The 18513-nt window shown below is 28.9% G+C and overlaps 1 protein-coding gene across 1 annotated transcript; it reads right to left on the bottom strand.

Annotated features, from left to right (window-relative positions):
- Positions 1–11595: 11595 nt before the first annotated feature.
- Positions 11596–14850, bottom strand: LOC107463443 (protein UNIFOLIATA). The gene is made up of 3 exons (XM_016082238.3): positions 14373–14850; positions 13391–13803; positions 11596–11970 (listed from the first exon to the last, which is right to left on the bottom strand). The coding sequence occupies exons 1-3, from the start codon at positions 14848–14850 to the stop codon at positions 11596–11598; spliced, it is 1266 nt and encodes a 421-aa protein (XP_015937724.1).
- Positions 14851–18513: the final 3663 nt, after the last annotated feature.

The raw sequence follows: 18513 nt of genomic DNA, 5'->3' as shown, positions 1-18513 counted from the left end.
AAAAGGTATATGAACATGCATGATATATATATACACATCACCTTCGTTATTCTTTTTGTCATAATATTATGATATGCATGTGTGACACATGCACACAATGTTGAAATGATAACCAAACATAGAAAATGGAGACAAATTAAAGTAAGCTGCCACCGCCAAAAGGGGTATTAATTATGATTATGATGCCACGTGTGTTATGTTGCTGTTCCTAACTCCTAACCAAACCGCCTTTTCTTTTTGGTATATATATCTGTCGCAAATCTAAAATTTATTTAAAATTTTATTATATTATATACATAAAACGAATTAATGAATTAATAACTAGATCATTTCCGCTTAATTACCAAACCGCCCAATTAACTTTACAAGTCACAAGTGACAACGATAATCATTCACTAAGTGTGAAATTCAAGGAATGGATTCTTCTCATTGATATTGTCAAGTAAGATATTTATCATATAATATTTTTTATATTTTATTTTATTTTATTTTATTTTACTTAAAGAATGTATGTTTCATTTGGTAAAAACTCATGTAGAATCGACTTCAAATGAAATTGATAGATAAAAGTTTAAATGAAAATTTAGTCAAATCGAGTTTAAATTAAATGATTTCTTTTCCAAAAATATTAACAGATTAAAAACTAATTCGTCACATATCTAAACTTTATTTAACGACCTATCGTTAGTCAATAGATTACTGTAAACACAAAGCGAAATTTAAACTCCCGACACTTATTTAAACAGACGAGTGAATTGACCACTTGACCAACCCAAATTAATTTTCAATTTTATAGTTAATTTTTAATAAAGAGCAACAACTTTAATTATATAAGGATATTTTTCTTTTTGAAATTACTGATAAAAAGTTACTTCAATTTTTTTAAAAGATTTACTAAAAAATATATTTTAATTTTCTAAAATCAAATTCACATTTTAAATTTCTAACACAATTAAACAATCTTAATTCTAAAAAATAAAAGAATATTTAACCTTTTTCAAAAAATCGAATTCAAAGTTTAATTTTAATACATTTAAACAACTTTATCCTAATGTCACAAAAAAAAACAACTTTATTCTAAAAAATTAATTTATTATTTTTAAAATATCAATTTTAAACATAATTCAAACACTTCCTTATATTAGTAAATTATTTCATTCAAATCCTAATTTAATTAGTAAACCTTTTCAACTTTTTCCATAAAACCATAAAAAATCTTAAACGTTACGAGACTATTATTTAAGTTGAAACATGTTAGATAGATGATGTAGATGGTCAAAATTAACCTAATAATTTTCATATAAAAACATTTTGTGATGTAACATAGGGGTCGTTAAATTCGGCATGGAATGACCAAAAGTCCAGCCTGAGAAAGTGTTTGGATGACTTTAATTTGACAGTTATTGTTTTATTTTTTAATAAGTAGACGACATTTGAAAGAAAAAAACAACATTTTTTTTAATAAAAGTAATTTGTATGCGATTCATATTAAAAAAATAACACTATGTATTTAAGTCTTTTTATGAATTAAATTTAATTAAATTAAATAATAAAATTTAAAATAATATTAATTATATATAATTAATATCTATTATATTAAATTAATTTAATTAGATTTTGTCAATAAAAATATTTAAACGTGTAGTATTATTTAAAAAAAATTAGACTGTTTTTATTTACAGATATAAAACACAAAATATAGACATAAAAATATAATTATATTTAAAAAATGAGATAAAAATAAAAATATTATATCCAAAAACACTCAGGTAATATATTTAATGTCTTTTTTGACAAAAAATATAAAAATATTAATAAAAGTAATTGTAATCTGGTGGCACTACCAGAACCTGGAAGATAGACTTTGTTTAGTTTCGTTTCTGATCCTTTGACCATTGAATGAGTCTCAAGCTTCTTCTTTTGCACTCTTCTACACACCCGGGGAATATTCAATATATAATTATTATCACATGACCCATATCTTCTTATATAATAATGTAATCATATACTAATAATCTAATCATGTACATGTTATACCACATATGCTGCTGTATCACCGTATCTTTGGTGTCACGTGTGTGTATTTAATTATATATGGAGAGGTAATAAAAAAAAATGGTTAAATATAATTTTGGTGTCTAAAGTATAAGTCGAAAATTTTTTTGTCTCAAATTTTTTTGTGCATACAAAATTGTCTCTTTCCTTATTTTACAAAATCGTTCCTACGGAGGAGATGGTAACGAAAGTTGAGGCAGAAGCGAATCGTGAATAGTTTTTTCTCTTTTTTCCATTTTTCCTTCTTTTTCTTTTCTTCCTCTTGGTAGGAATAGAAATATTTTCCTTTTCTTTTTCTTTGTATTTATAATTTTTTATTACGAGTAACTTGATCCAAAATTTTAATATTTAAATAAAAATGACGATTTTAAAATTTTATTTTAAATCTTAGGACAATTTTATACACAAAAAAGGTTAAAGATAAAAAAAATTTTCGACATATATCTTAAAAATCAAGATCGTACTTAACCTTAAAAATTTAAATAAATGATTTTGTATGAATATGAGTTAATTATTATATCATAAAATTACATACTCTAAAAAAATTAAATTATTAGATTGAAATAGATGAATAATTATATATTCAAAATTTCAAATTTTCGTTACAAAAAATCCATTGCTAATGCGGTTAAAATATTTTTAAGAAATCTAATTCAAACTAACTCAAGAATTATTTTATTACTTAGGGATTCTTATATTCTACTTTAGTCTATTAGAGACATTTAAACTCGATCTATTATATCTTTGAGTTTATTTATTATAATATTGGATATTTCGCTATTAAATTTATTTATGATAAAATATTTTTTCACAAAATTAAAAGTTTTTTTAAACCAAAAATTTCTTTAATTCAAAAATTCAGTTTTTTGTAACATAAATTAATGTTTGTCACAAAATTCAAGATTTTTTACAATAAAAAATAATTTTGTTTAAAAAAATTTAAAAATTTTGTATCAAAAATAAAAAATATTGTGCCAAAATTTCAAAACCTTTTGCATCAAACTTTTATTTTATTTCAAAACTTTGAAATTTATTTATTAAAAGTTTTTTTAGGAAGAAAACTATACTATAAAATAAAAGGAACGTTGTAGATATATAATTAATGATGGAGGGTTTTAATAAGCAATACCAAATATTTATTTAAAGGAAAAGTATACGAAACCAAAAGGACAAAACCATATTAAAATTTAAAAAATTTAAAATTGATTAAGTAAACCCAATTAAAACCTATAAAAACCTTCCTCTTCTCTCTCACATTAACCTACCCACCTCTAATAATCACACACACAGATCCCTCTCTCTCACCGTCAGGCCCTCTCCGTCTCCCCACCGCGACCCACTCCTCTTCTATCACCAACATCTGGCTCGTCGGATTCGCCACCGTCGACAAGACCCGCTTCCTCTTCTATCACACTCCGTGCACTATTCCTGCTCCCTCATGAAAACCTCTACACTTCCATCTTCTACGTCTCTTTCTACTTATTAAGTTGTTCGTTCCACTCCACAGCAAGCCACCTTGCAGATCTGAAGCTCTTGAACTCTGAGCTTGGCCATTTGGCCGTTTCTTACTCCATGATTTCTGGAATAATCTCTGCTATTTTGATAACTTTAGTTTTCTCACACCATGGTTTAAGAAAGGGCTCTAGGTCGTTGCAGATGGCGTCGATTTCGTTCCTTTTTTTGGCGGCTGTCATAGTTTTTGTTTGTAGGCCATCATAATGGATGATAAGGCGAACCCCGGAAGGAAAGCCCATTAAGAAAACAACAAAAAGGAGGATATTAGACGTGGATGCCGCTGCCGGAGTTTTGAAAAAGATGGAGGAAGATGGCGTTGGTGTGGATGCGCGTACGTTTGACGTGCTTGTGTTGGGCGTGTGTAAGGTTAAGAAGGTGGATGGTGCTATGATACTAGTGAGAAAGATGGTGGATGATGGAGTTCCTATTTTGTATTCAACACACATGTTTGTAATTAGGGGCTTGTTGCAGATGTTGCTCTCTGTGTTTTGGGATATTAGGTGTTGTTTTGATGATTAAAGAGACTGCAAACTACACAATTACAGAATTATAAAAAAAACATCATTTAATATAAAAAACATCCTAATACTTAACAAAAGAAACATCCAATTATATTTTAGCAAAATAATTAAATATCTATAAAATTTAAAAAAATATGAAATTCTTAAAGAAATAGAGACATTCGCATTTGCAATACAAAAAATTCGAAAAATATATAAAAAAACATCAATTTAGTATGAAAAAGAAACATTCTAATATTTAGCAGAAGAAACATCCATATATATTAACTCGTAGAGATTTTGGATTCACCCAAAGGTATTTGGTTGATTTTTGGCTAATACCCTTTTGGTTCCATAGCATTGCTCTTATTTAAATGTTAATGTAAGTTAAAACAAAATTGAACAAAAACTACATTACAACTACACATCCAAGTATGTTTATATCCAAGTCCAATTAAGTAGGTTTAAATTTAACAAAAATCACTTTCATTACGCCCACATGTACACACGCGTGTTTCAATAACGCTTCTTCTTTGTCTTCGCGTTCGTCCTTCTTTTTTTTAACTGTCCTCCTTCTTTGTTTTCGCATTCCTTCTTCTTATTCTTCGCGTTCTTCCTTCTTCTTATTTGCCTTTCTCCTTATTCTTTTTTGCGTTCCTTATTCTTCTTCGCGTGTTTTCTCTCAATCATTATTCTTTTTATTGTTACTGTTGTTGCTACGTTTTTTCTTTTTCTCCTTTTAATTAAGGTTCATTTGGATCCAGAAATGAACTGAATTAGTTCAGATTTAGTGAATACTTAAACAGTAGAATCAAGTGAACCTAACTCAATTCCTAAATCAGCCGAATTTGATTCAAATTTGAACAAAAAGTAATAAATATTCATCAGCAAGAAAAGTACATTTTAATTCATTTCTGCATGCAAATAAACTCAATTAAACTAAGAGATAAACAGAAATTTCTTAAGGAATAACAGATTTTGTGAACACTTAACAGGAGAATCAAGTGAACTTAACTTAATTCCCAAATGAACCGAATTCGATTCAAATTTGAATAAAACATGATAAATATTCAATGAGCAAGAAAAACACAGTTTATTTCATTCCTGCATGCAAATGTACTCAATTAAACTAAGAAATGAACCGAATTTCTTAAGGAATAACAAATTTGGTGAATACTTAAAAGTAGTATCAATTAAATCTAATTCAATTCACAAATGAATCGAATTCGCTTCAAATTTGAACAAATAGTTAAAAAATTACTTAAAGAATAAAAAATTTGGTCAATACTTATCAATAGCATCAACTGAATCTCAATTAATACACAAATGAATCGAAATAAACTAAAAAATAAACTGAAATTATTTAATAATGGTATCAGAAAAAATCAGAACTAATAAAAATGTTAGCAAAATATTTATGTTATTGGTGATAACGATAACAAAAAAGAAAAAAAAGACGCAATATTGGAGAAGAAAGAGGAAGATGAGGAGGATGGAAGAAGAAAAACCTGCGTGGACGAATTTAGAAAAAGAAGAAGAAGAAGAAGAAATAAAGAAGAAGGAAGAGAATGAAATAGGAAAGAAAAAAAGAATATCTAACTTAAAAAGTTATTATAACAACTTGATTAAACTTAGTTAAATATTTTGTTTTGACATAGAGTTTTATTTAAAAAAATTATTGATATTAACTAATAAACAAATAATTTTTTAGTTGGACTCTAATTTGATGCTTACCAATTACTGACCAACCAAACGAATTAAGCACGTTATATTATACACATAATTACTAGTGACAAGTGGTGGGTCATCAACTAATTTATAAGACCTAACTAATGTGGCCACCATTAAATTATCATAAATTATGTATCCATTTGAATAACATTTGATTTGCCGTTACTTTTCAACATTCTGTCATGCTTTGTATTCCTTTCTTTTCATCTTATTCATAATTTAATTTTATAACTAAATTTTTTAATATAAAAAATATTAAAATTAACTGAATATTTTTTATAAATTAAAAATATCTAAAATTAAAAATATAATTAGATCTTTGACTATATATTTTTTAAAAAAATATTATGTTAATTTTAATATTTTTGACATAAAAAAATCTAATTATAAATTAAAAACAGAATAAAAACATAATTAAAAAATATATAAAAATCTAATTATAATAAATTTAATAAAATTATAAAGATGAATAGAATATAATTAATTCCTTTATTTTTTATTTTTCATATCAAATTCTATCAAAATCTATGGTCATGGATTTCAAACTGAGCTAATATAAAGACCACATTTTACGGATTTACTTTCACCTTTTCGGCCACCGAAACTACAAAGATTCAATTAAAGCTAAGAGTTAAGAATTTGATTATTCTTTTTACAGTTTATTACATATCATACCACGCGGCATTCATAATTATGATTAGCGACATTTGAGTGTTTTCTACGGCATTCATAAATCAATCTGCTCATATATATATATACACGGGGATATGTAAGCTAATTTAGTGATGATGATAACAAAAATTAAGTAGCAGAGATATAGGGTTTGAAGTTTAAAAATTATACTGTTGGATTGATAGAAAATCTAATTGGATTTGTATTATATGTGTACTAGATTTGGGGATTTAATTTTTAACTTGAATTGATTAAATTAATTCAAAATATCAAATTAGTAATTATTTTTATTGTGACAAAAAATATTAAAATTAGGTTTAATTATTCTGTTGGTTTCTATACTTTATAAAATTTTTAATTAGGTTTTTATATTTTTTTTATTGGATTCATGTACCAATTTTTTTCGATCGAGTCTTTACACTTTTTTTTATTTGAATTTCTGCACCAATTTTTTTTAGTTAGGTCAACTAAATCAATTACTACCAAGAGGGATCTAATTGAAAAAAAAATTGGTGCAAAGACCTAATAAAAAAAATATATAGAGATCAACATAATAATTAAACCTTAAAATTAATAGAATATTCTATTAAACTATATAAAATATTCAGTCAAGTGTTAAATATATCTATTTTATTTAACAAAATATTTTATTAATTTTACTTTTTTTTGTTACGATAGAGATTTAATTACAAAATTTGATATGATATAAGAATTCAATAATATAAAAAAAAATGTGTAAAAACTTAATTAAAAATCACTAAAATTATAAAGATTAATAGAATAATTAAACCTAAACAAAACATTTGTCAGCATTCATTTGGCCTAATATATATCATCAATCAGACAATATTAATATTTACTAAATAAATCTTTTAGACAATAGCTAGTATGATAATCTGTGTATGTAATGTATAAAATATTTTTTGGTCCCTCGATGGAAAGTCAACACGCTGTGTATATCATTGACTCATGACTGATTCATTGGATGGACATTCACTTACACTGTTCACTCTTGTGTCTTGTGTTGTGTTGTTTTTAGTGTTTATTTCTATTGTCAACTTTTTCGGCCATTTATTCGATTTCATTTTCAGTTTTCAACCCACTCATCATCACTTACTTATATGTCAAGTAAACCCCTATATTGTTCATTTTTCTATGGATGGAAAATAAATTCAATTATTAATATAATTATCAATTAAAAAAATAAGAACTAAATAAATAAAGCTAAGAAAACACTACATGCATTTTCTTTTAAGAAAGAAAAAAGGGGGTTTTTAATTTTTGAGCTATAAAATTATTAATGTATCTATATGCACGACGACATGCAATACAAAATAAGAGTAAAACTTTGTCTATATATATTTTTTAAATTTGTCCCTTTTTGTTTTATTTTGTATTCTTAGCATCTTTAGGATATCTGAAGGATGCTATTCAAATTATATACCAAAAGAATGATGGGACAACTTGATCTTATAAATAATATTGGAATTATAATAAATAAATAAATAAATTGGGGACCAAATTGTGGCAACATCGACAAATTCCATGTTAACAAAATTTGGTCTAGCGGTAATTATACTCATAGTTGCTAAAAACTATCATAAAATCGTTTTTTGGTATATCAAAAATAGTGTTCGGCTAATCTCCACTAAACCATTTACGATAGTTTAAAGTTGTCATCAAAATCCTATAAAACCATAGTTATTTATGGATTATTCATATAAAATATCCACTTTTATTTAGTTTCAAATTAGTAAAATTTAAAAATTATTTATTTTAGTCTTTAGCATTAATTTATTCTATTAGATAGCGCTTGTGTTTGGGACTGAAACTGAAGGATTAAACATAAAGAACTAAAATTTTTTAAGATAGAAACTAAAATTTTAATAACATTGTTTCTTAAAAATATCTTCATTTAACTTTTTAAATTTTAAATTTGTCCTTCAATCTTTATATTTATCTTAAATTAAACATAATACTAAGACAAAATTCAGTTTAATATATTTTATACCAAACACAATATAAATACTTAATTAAGTTTCTATCTCTCAATCTTATCTTTTAATTTTAGTCTTTTAGACTTTTAGTCTCTGCTCCCTTCTAAACCCAGTCTTAAGTACTGATGTGATGGGTTATATACGTAACAAACTAAAATATTAAGGTGACAATGTATTACATTAGCATTTAAAATATCACATAAATATTTATCAAAGTAAATTAATAGCATGAATTAAAATAGATAATTTTTAAATTTTATTATACCAAAATTAGAAGAAGAAAAAAAAACGTATAGAATCACAATCTTATTTAAGCCAAAAAAAACTTTTATTATCATATCCCAATTCATTTAATTTGGGGTGACCAAATTCGATTCTGATTAGCTATTTTCCAAACAAATGCATATAATTTGAAAGAAGCGAAGATAATAATAATCAATTTGCAAAAGATAAGCAAGGTAGGCTAATGAAGAATTATCTTTCATCTTTTTCCCTTTTCTCTTTTAAACAATTAATTAGTAATGTTTACTTTAACTTTACGGATGCTTAATTAATTCAAAAGGCTTCACTTCAAGTATTCTTTGTGCAAACTGTCATTTTCAGCATCAAAGTTATTTTTGGTTGGAGTACCTTCCAAGTTAGAAATAATAATTCCTACAAAATACAACCTATTTAAGGTATTATTTTAAGCTTTTTGTGAGAGTTGTAATCATCACAAATCACATTAGCAACGGTATATTTGTCATTTTAACTTTGTCATTTGAGCATAGGCATGATTTCAAACATTCGCACGGATTAGGGACTAGTTAGATGAGTTGAAGATATGTAAAAAAGATATTCGGAGAATTTACTCTAACAAGGAGATTAAATACGATTTAGTTAATATTCTCTTTGGTTTAGTTTATATTAATCTACACAATTTGTTTAAAAAGTAGGCTAAAACTCAAACCAAATTGAAATTGAAGTACCACACCTTCTTATATATAGTTTCACTATGAACTGATCTTATGTGTAAATGTTGAAATAGTTGAACTGTTAGCATTAGAATATAATATATGCTATAACTGTATTAAAATAAATATGATTAAATCTATAAATTTTCAAATATTTATGGTGAAATGTATAGTTTTAATAGAATAACATATATGTTTCAAAAATTGTTGTTAAAATTAAAAGTAACGCTTTCTTATTATTTAGTAACATTTTTTTAAAAATATTGCAAAAAAAATGTATTACTAAAATGTAAAAATATGATTAGTTTAATTTTAATAATACTTACATAACTACTATAGCCACAGTATACTAGATTCGACGCATACCCATTTACATGCGCACACGCACGCCCATCTATCCACCCACGTACGCGCATATATCATAGGCCATATAACTATTATTGGTTGGCAAAAATATAATTTTCAAATTAAAATGTACACTAAAATCAATCATCATTGCAAATTACATATTAAAATATAAAATATACATTAAAAATAAATTAAACTATATATACATTTATATACAAATACATGATAACTGACTTTTAGTATGTACATAATATTTTTGTTTTTAAATATTGTAACAAAATATCATCATTAATTTTTTTTTAAATTTAAAAATTTCAGATAATTAATTGTGATATCAACCAAAATATAAATTTAAGTCTTTTACCTTGTATCACTAGCCAAAATATGAAGTACCATATTAATTTTAAGTAGCTGAGATTTAAGTATCATTATCATGTTTTGATATTCTCTTTCTTTTTTATATATTCATTTCTTTTAATCTTATGGTAATAATATAAGGCATGCCATATGCCATGCTATATATAGCGGGGACCATAGATCTCCATGAGAAGAAACTGATGCCTATATATATAATTTGCTTATTTAATTTGGTATATGTTTATATTTAAGAAGCATGTATTAATGTATGTCACTTAGTAGGCTCAGGTCAAACTGTGAACTAATTACATATTTAATTTCTAACCTCATATTCCTTCTTTGTGTGACTTATCAGGAAAAAGGCTGAAATTCAAAAAATAAAAAAATAGAGGTTTAAACTTTGTGAGGTTCTCTCTTTATTTTATAGGTGATTACTAATATAAAGATATTTTATGTTAAAATGATAATTAAAAATTATTAAAGATTTAACATGTTTTTTTTAATTATTTGAACTAACATAGGTCCGTATTTTAAGTATCATATTTATATAAAAAAAATTATATGAGTAATTATTTTTTATATATATTTTCATCTAATTTATTTCACAAAATAATTTTCATCAATAACATATCTTTTTAATTTTTTTTATTTACAAAGGTGGATGTAGTAGGATAGTAGGATAGCAACGTGTGAGAAGTTTCGATGGATTCCACTTGAAAACATGTCAATAGTTGCAAAGTTGAAATCCAATGGGCTTTTAATGTGTCCAAAACCTATGAGGGGTTATGGACGTGGGTTAGGTTAGTTTTTGTGTTAGGCCTGCAAGTATGGTAAGAAAAAATGAAAATTCATGATTTTGTAACAATAAAAAGTAATAAACACGTATTAAATGATAAAAAAAATTTATTTGCTGGTATTTTAAATTTTAATTAAATTTAATTAATTAAATATTTTATATTTTTTTAAATTAGAAGATACATTATTATTCTCTCTCATATATTATTGCATATAATGTGTTTATTTTGCATCTTCTTAGAATATAAAATTAAATGTATAAAAAATTATAATTTATTCTCTCATTTCTAAGAGTACCAAATAGTTAAAAAAAAAATAGAGTACTGAAGTACTTGTCATTTAATTAACTATAATTAATGTTACTAGTGATAGTCTCTAGTATATTAGGTTATTGTTTACTCATATTTAATTTGAAGAACTTATTTAACTTAATTAAAATTAAAAAGACATTAATTTGCATAAAAATTAAGGAACAAAACTAACTAATAAACATTTACTCCATAATAGCATCTAATTAACTCGTACTTCAAGGCACACTAATGGAATTAAATTTCCATAACTAACTAATAAGTCTCAAGGTTCATCTTTAAGTCCTACATATATAAAACACTGTCTAGTTAAAATTATATATTCATATATAACTAAGCAGCAAATTTACTACAAAATTAAAAATTAAAAAGGAAGTTGGGCAACTGCTGGCGAAACAGAGGTAGAGACTGCTACGGTGGCGACCACGTTGTTACTCTCAGCATGACAAAGTTGGCGGAGCTTAGTAGGAACATACCAAATGGAAAGGCGAGGATGAGCATTGAAGATGGCATCAATGTCCCAACCCTGACGAGCAGCTATCGCAACTAGAGGCTTGTAGCACGCTTGCCTCCAGGCGCCCACGTTCTCGCCCCTCTCCTTGAAGGTTCGTCGGAGCTCGTTAGACGCGTCCTCGTCGAGGCAGTGTAGGGCATAGCAATGGACGTAGTGCCTCATCTTTGGCTTGTTAATGTAGCTTGCACCTGCTTTCTTTGCATACCTGAATACTTGATTTGTTACCTGCGCTACCAAAATTCATCAACAACAAACAAATGTTATCTCATCCTTCTAATAATATTAATGTATATACCCAATTGACTACATTTTAAGTTCACTAAACATGAATAAACTTAATTAATTTAAAATATAAATTTTAAAAATAAAATAAAATTTTTTTAACTTATTATTTAGGTCAGAAAAAACATTGTTTTCTTATGCTTTTTCGTAATTACGNTAACTCCATCATTATATTATAGATAAGAAGTCAACTATATTATAGTAACATAATTCAGCTTACAACATCTTTTACTAATGGGTGTATGTAATATTGTGATATCTCAAAAGAATAATCATAAACAGTAATCTACTTATTGCCTACACCCATGCACATCAAAGTAACATTGAATAGAATATAGGCAAAGAACAATTCATCAAAGTAACAGAATCACAGGAACTGATGGATACGTGTCAATTAAAGGGAGAGGTGATTGTGATTGTTATGAGTGCATGCTAGAATCTAAGAAAAGATGCAATGCAATGCATGACTTTGACTAACGTGTGTTAATGTGAAAAGTTAGGGTTACTAAACCCTATATATATGGTTCTTCTTTGTGACCGGACAATACATTTCACCACCGTACGGATGCAGAATCTCAGTTTAAGAGTGGGACCCTCTCACGAGACTCCCTGACTCGTCACGTGTTCTAAGCAACACAAGGAACCATCAAAACTGCAGAGACTTACTCTCACTCTCAGAAACCAAAGGATAAAAAAGGACAAATAAAAAAAAAAATCAATTTTATTCATTTTTGGAATAAATTCTTCTTATGGATGCATTGATATCAATATTGATTTCCTACACTATTAATTAAGTTTTGTTTATAAATAAAATAATTAATATGCATATCCGATGATTTAAAAATATTTCTATGGTTATCAAATAAAATTTATATATTTAGACAACATTTTAAATAATAAATTTAAAATTAAAATTAGTTTTTATAATATGAAAATATATACATAATTATAAAAACTATTTTTTACTGTAAGTGCGAAAAAAATTGAAGTATAAAAACAAAAAATTTTATATATTATTAGTATAGAATTTTACAATCAACAAATACACAATTGTAAATGATAGTATAATTTTTTATTCTATCAATTAAATGAGAACATTTTTTTTATCCACATTGTAAAAAATATAAATGATAGTATAATTTTTTTATTCTACCAATCTATTGAGAATATTATTTTTTTATCCACATTGTAATAAATATAAATGATATTGTAGACAATTATTTCACATAATAAATAATGAATCAAATCAACAACCAAAAAATTGGTTTATTTCACGTATGCATAACATTCATTAATGTAGCAAAGTAGGAAATAATAAAGAATAAAGAAGGTAACATAGGAGAGGGTTAGGGTCATATTATACCTTGGTGGGGCATTTTTCACCACGGTCCTTAGCAATGGCTTGAACTTGGATCAAGAACTCACGGCATTGTTCATAGAGATGAAAAAGGTAGTCTAATCCATTCTTCTTGCCACGTGCCACTTCCCCAGGCTCCGTCACTATGAAGGGGTGCTCTCTTTGCCTTTCTCCGCCGTTGCCGCCGTTGCTCCCTTCAATCATGTCGTTCTCTTCTCCTTCTAACTCTTCCTCTTCACCATCCTCGTTGTTGCTTCTATTAATTCCCTTGTTATTTATCTTGTTGCTTCTTCTCCTCCTCCTTTCTTGCTGCACCTGCTTCCTCCTCTCTTCTCCGCCGCCTACCACCTCCCACGTACTCCCTCCCCCGCTTCCAGCAGCCTCTTTCTCTTGTTGCACCACTGGTTCCTCTGATAAACCTGTGTACACATGCAAAACTAACATCGAGTTACCCTATATTTTTTCAGGATAAGTAAAGTATCAAATTCAAAACATTTCCTATATATTAGGATATTATGTTTTGGCTAATAATCAGACCCATTTCATATATATGTTTTAATTAATTAATGTATCAATAACATCATATCATTCGTAAATAATAGGATATGTATATATTGTTTAACTTGTAGCATTATATATAAAATGATACAAAGAAAAAAACACACACATATATGTTGAAACTATAAGTCATAACAACAAATGAATCATGTTAATTAATAAAATAATCAAATTAAATATAAACAAGGTATATATGTGTAACATTTAATTTGTAGCAATGGTAGAACAGTAGCTTAATATAACAGTAGTCATCCATCAAACTTTTCAAAATGCTGGTGTAACATAGATTCACTCATCATATACATATAAGTATTATGATTATGATTATGATATGTAACACAAAAAGATAGTTGCTATATAACTAAGGGTTGAGTCTAAGAACTTTTGATATTTAATTTGTTTGGAAAGTGAAAATAGAATGAGTTATTACCTTCTTGAGAAAGAGCGTCAAGGGCGTTGGTGGTGGTATCAGTGGTGCAGAGGAAGTTACGGCGTTTGATAAGCTCCTCCTCCTCGAGACGACGCCGCTCAGCTCTAACGGCAGCCTTAACACCATACCTCTCACCGACGAGAAGGTCCCATCGGAAGATCTGAGAGAGGCTATTCATCATATCGTCGATCTCATCGTCTTTCATGTCAATAAGAGTCCTCACCGTGAACCCTAGCTCTGCCATCTTTGCCGCCGTGTAATAGCGTATACCGTAGGCTTGTAAAAGCTCTTCGAGGCCTCCTAGGTCGAGTCTCTTGGGTGGCGGGAAGGACACCGAAGAAGGGGAGACAGCAGGGGGAGCAACCGTGTAGTCAAGGATCTGAGGCGGCGGACGAGTGGCAGAGGAAGGAGGAGGAGGAAGGACCGTGCGTGGGTCCCACTTGAAGAGGCTTGTTGTGAATGCGTCAGCAGGGTCCATTGATTATTATAAATATTATTAAATGTACTTTTTATTGTACTCCTTTTATACATTTGCACCATAATAAATTGAATTAATATATATCAATTTATATATTTTGGTGAATATGATAAATCGAATCTGCTTCAATCGAATTACATGTATACATATTACTTAATTGATTTGTATAGAAATATTCATTAGAAGCATATACGTAACGCTTTTAATTTTGAATGATTGGCGTAATTTTAGCATGATTTTAGTTTATTTAGGTATTTTGCCTTAAATAAAGAGAATATAACCCTGCAGCGTATACAATCTCTCACAAAAGACAAAAACAGTAAAATTAATTATGAAATTAATTTTTTTATTTGTTTGTATGTAATTTAATTTATTTTTTATATATATTTTATATTTTAATATATATTTTAGAATAAAACACATAAACAAACTAAACAGAAGTTAATATTACGTAATAATCGTAAATGTAATAATATTACATGATTTTTTTATTGTGTTTATATATATTACATTCTTAAAGTAAATTAAATTAATAAGATTCAAATTAATAAAAATATATATAAATCGAAATATATAGCTTCAATTTAGTAGGCATAGCAAAATGTTAAAATGACTAACAGATGGTAAATTGAAGGGTTAAATACTTTTTCGTCACTAAAGTTTTGGGATAAAATCAAAATCGTCTTCGACTTTTTTTTATTAAAATCATCCTCAACGTTACAAAACGTTATAAAATCATCATTTTTTACTTTAATTTTATTTTTTAACCAAATTACCCTTAATAATTAATAAAAATAATATTAACACCCCCAATGTCTCTTCCCTTCTCATCCCCTTCCTTCAGCTCTTTTCGGACTCCCCTTTCCTCCTTCTCTCCCACCCAAAAAATTCCAATTCTTCTTCTCTTCTTCAATAACAGTAACAACTAAATTCAGCAACAACAATTCTTCTTCTCTTCTTCAGCAGCAACAACAACAAATTCAACAAATTCAACAATAGCAAATTCAGCAGCAACAACCACAAAATAAATCACTACAAATTTTAAATTTGATAACAGTTTAACTATTATCAATCACACTTCAAATCCAAAATCAACAACCAAGGAAATAAAAAAGAATTAAAAAAATGATGTTTATGTTCTTCAAAAAAAATAGAAGAACGAAAAAAGGAGGAACGAAGATGAATCCAAAACCCCCTAAAACAGCCTAACACCACCACTTGAACAATCGTTAAAGTAGAAAACAGCCAACAAATGCTCTAAAAGAGTGCCGCGTTCTGCCAGTCCCCAACCCACGCTCTCTCTGCTAATGGAGAACATGCAGTACGCGGAGGAGCTGTTTCAGGAGTTTCTCGTCTTCCGAGGCTTCACCAACACTCTCCAATCCTACGACTCTGAGCTCCGAACCAATCTTGGAAAGGGCTTCCATGTCAATAAGATCATCGACCTCATCTTCTCCCTCTACGTTCCTAAATTCCAAGTCGATAGGCTCGTTGCCCCTCGTCTCCTTGCTACGCTCTCCAAAATCCAAACTTCTCTTCCCCGCTTTTACGTCGTTCACACCTTGCAAGCCAATAGCAGGGACAGAGTCATCGACTTCTTTGCTGTCCATGACAGTGACCTCTTGCAATGCTCACAGGATTGGACTCGCTAGTTGGGTGCGTTTTTCTGTCGACGGAGACGGCGACGTGGGACTGGGCGGCGAGGTTGTGAACCTCATTAGGGAGAAGAAGGTGGAGAAAGAGGCGGGGGTGGAGATGGTAGGGTGACAGAAAGAGAGAGAGTAAGAATTTGGGTTGTAGTTGGGAGGAGGGTTCCGAAGAAAGGGGTAGGAGGAAGGGTTGGAAGAAGGGGATGAGAGGGAAGAAACTGAAGAGATACAGGGTTTAGGTTCCGGGGGGAGGGAGGGGGAGGGGTTGTTTTGTTTTTTCTTAATATTATTTTTATTAATTATAAAGGGTAATTTGATCAAGATAATAAAATTGAAGTAGTAAAAGACGATTTTATGATGTTTTGTAATGTTGAGGATGGTTTTAATAACAAAAAAAAAGTCGGGGACGAATTTGATTTTCGCTACAGACCTTAGGGACGAAAAAAGTATTTAACCCTAAATTGAATGGATCTAATTCAATTTAAAGGTATTGTCACTATAACTAAATTGAATGTATTAGCCTCGATTTACTGTATAAACACCTATATATACCATTCAAATTCAGTTGTTTCGAATTACAATTCACAACTTCTCCCACCACAAAAACGCACCCTAAAAGGAAAAGTTAGGTAACAACACCACAAGATTAAAAAATGTAGACATGAAGGACGACCCGAATCATATTTAGGAATGTTCATGGATCGGATAGTATCCACAGATCTACGGTGAAATCCGTATTCGATCCGAAAATCGTATATCCGATCCGTAGACTGATCGGATCGGATAGGATCCAATCTGCACCTTTCAAGGATCGAATCACGGATATCTGCTTTGTATCCGCAGATCCACATATCCACACAATAAGAATTTTAAAAAAATAAATATATATGTTAGTTATTTTCAGCCTTTCAGAAATTCAATTCACCATAACCTAACCCTAATCTCGCACTTCACGAGTTCACGACGCTGCAACCTGTAACCATTCACTCCCAAGTCCCAATCTCTCACCTACCCTCAGAGACACCAAACCACTCATCAGCCAGTTTTCCTAACCACCATCGAAAGCTGCTCGCCGGATATCTCATGATGTTCCTCCTTCTACGTAACGTGCTTCCTCTCGAAGCTATTCCTTGCGAAGACGCATAGTCAGGCTGGTCCCTTTCGTCGCGTTCTCGCCTGTCGCCGTTGCTTTCTCCGTGACTGTGGTTTGTGGTTTGCGGTTCAGACTTCTCGTCGCCTCGCTTGCGTTCTTGACTTCTCGTTGCTGGCTCCATCGGCTTAACGTCTTTTGTTCTCTGTTCTTAACCTCCTTCGTTGTCTGTTCCTGCCACATCGTCGTTCTCCATAGTCATAATTTATATGGTAGTTATAATTTGGTAATTGCTTTTTGTATTTTGTTATTTTAATAAGTATTTTTTAATTAATAATTGGCTAATAAATAATAAATAATCAAAGCTAAAAAATAAAGCTTTTTAGAAAAAGAGAAATATTTATTGATTAAAAAATAAATTAATTCTAAACTTTTTAATAATAATAATAATAATATGTTTTGGCATAATAAACTATAGTTTATATAGTGAGTAAATAATTAAATTGGTATCTGAAAAATTAAGCGATCTTTAATTTGGTTTTTGAAATATTTTTTTAGTCAAATTCATCCCTAAAATATTTTAGTTTAGTCACGTTAGTCCTTTCGTCACTTTCTACGTTAACAGCATTAACGGAAAGTGACGTGACACGTTAAGAGTCAGATAAACATTAAAACACTGTCGTTTTGATCTCTCTCACTTTCATTCACTCACAAGTCACAATAACACACAAGACAAAAAGTCTCTCTCTCCTCCCTTTTTCATGTCGCTGACAAGATGAAGAAGTCTCCATCCTTGTCGCCGATTGAAGCATCCGGTGCGGCGTCCCTGTTTCTCTCACAAGACTCTCCCTCTCACTTCCTTTTCGACGTCACTGAGGAGAAGATAAAGAAGCCTTCATCATCGTCGTTGATCGAAGCATATGG

Source organism: Arachis duranensis, chromosome 8 (genome assembly GCF_000817695.3).
Source record: "Arachis duranensis cultivar V14167 chromosome 8, aradu.V14167.gnm2.J7QH, whole genome shotgun sequence".
Taxonomy (NCBI): domain Eukaryota; kingdom Viridiplantae; phylum Streptophyta; class Magnoliopsida; order Fabales; family Fabaceae; genus Arachis; species Arachis duranensis.
Note: the sequence above shows the minus strand (reverse complement) of the source record. Positions and strands in the feature narration are given on the sequence as shown.

Excerpts from the sequence above, each read along its gene's own strand:
- LOC107463443 (XM_016082238.3), bottom strand. The coding sequence starts at position 14,850 with ATGGACCCTGCTGACGCATTCACAACAAGCCTCTTCAAGTGGGACCCA. Across the intron at positions 13,804-14,372 it reads TGACGCTCTTTCTCAAGAAG|GTTTATCAGAGGAACCAGTG; the intron begins GTAATAACTCAT and ends ATGTGTACACAG. Across the intron at positions 11,971-13,390 it reads GTGAAAAATGCCCCACCAAG|GTAACAAATCAAGTATTCAG; the intron begins GTATAATATGAC and ends TTGGTAGCGCAG.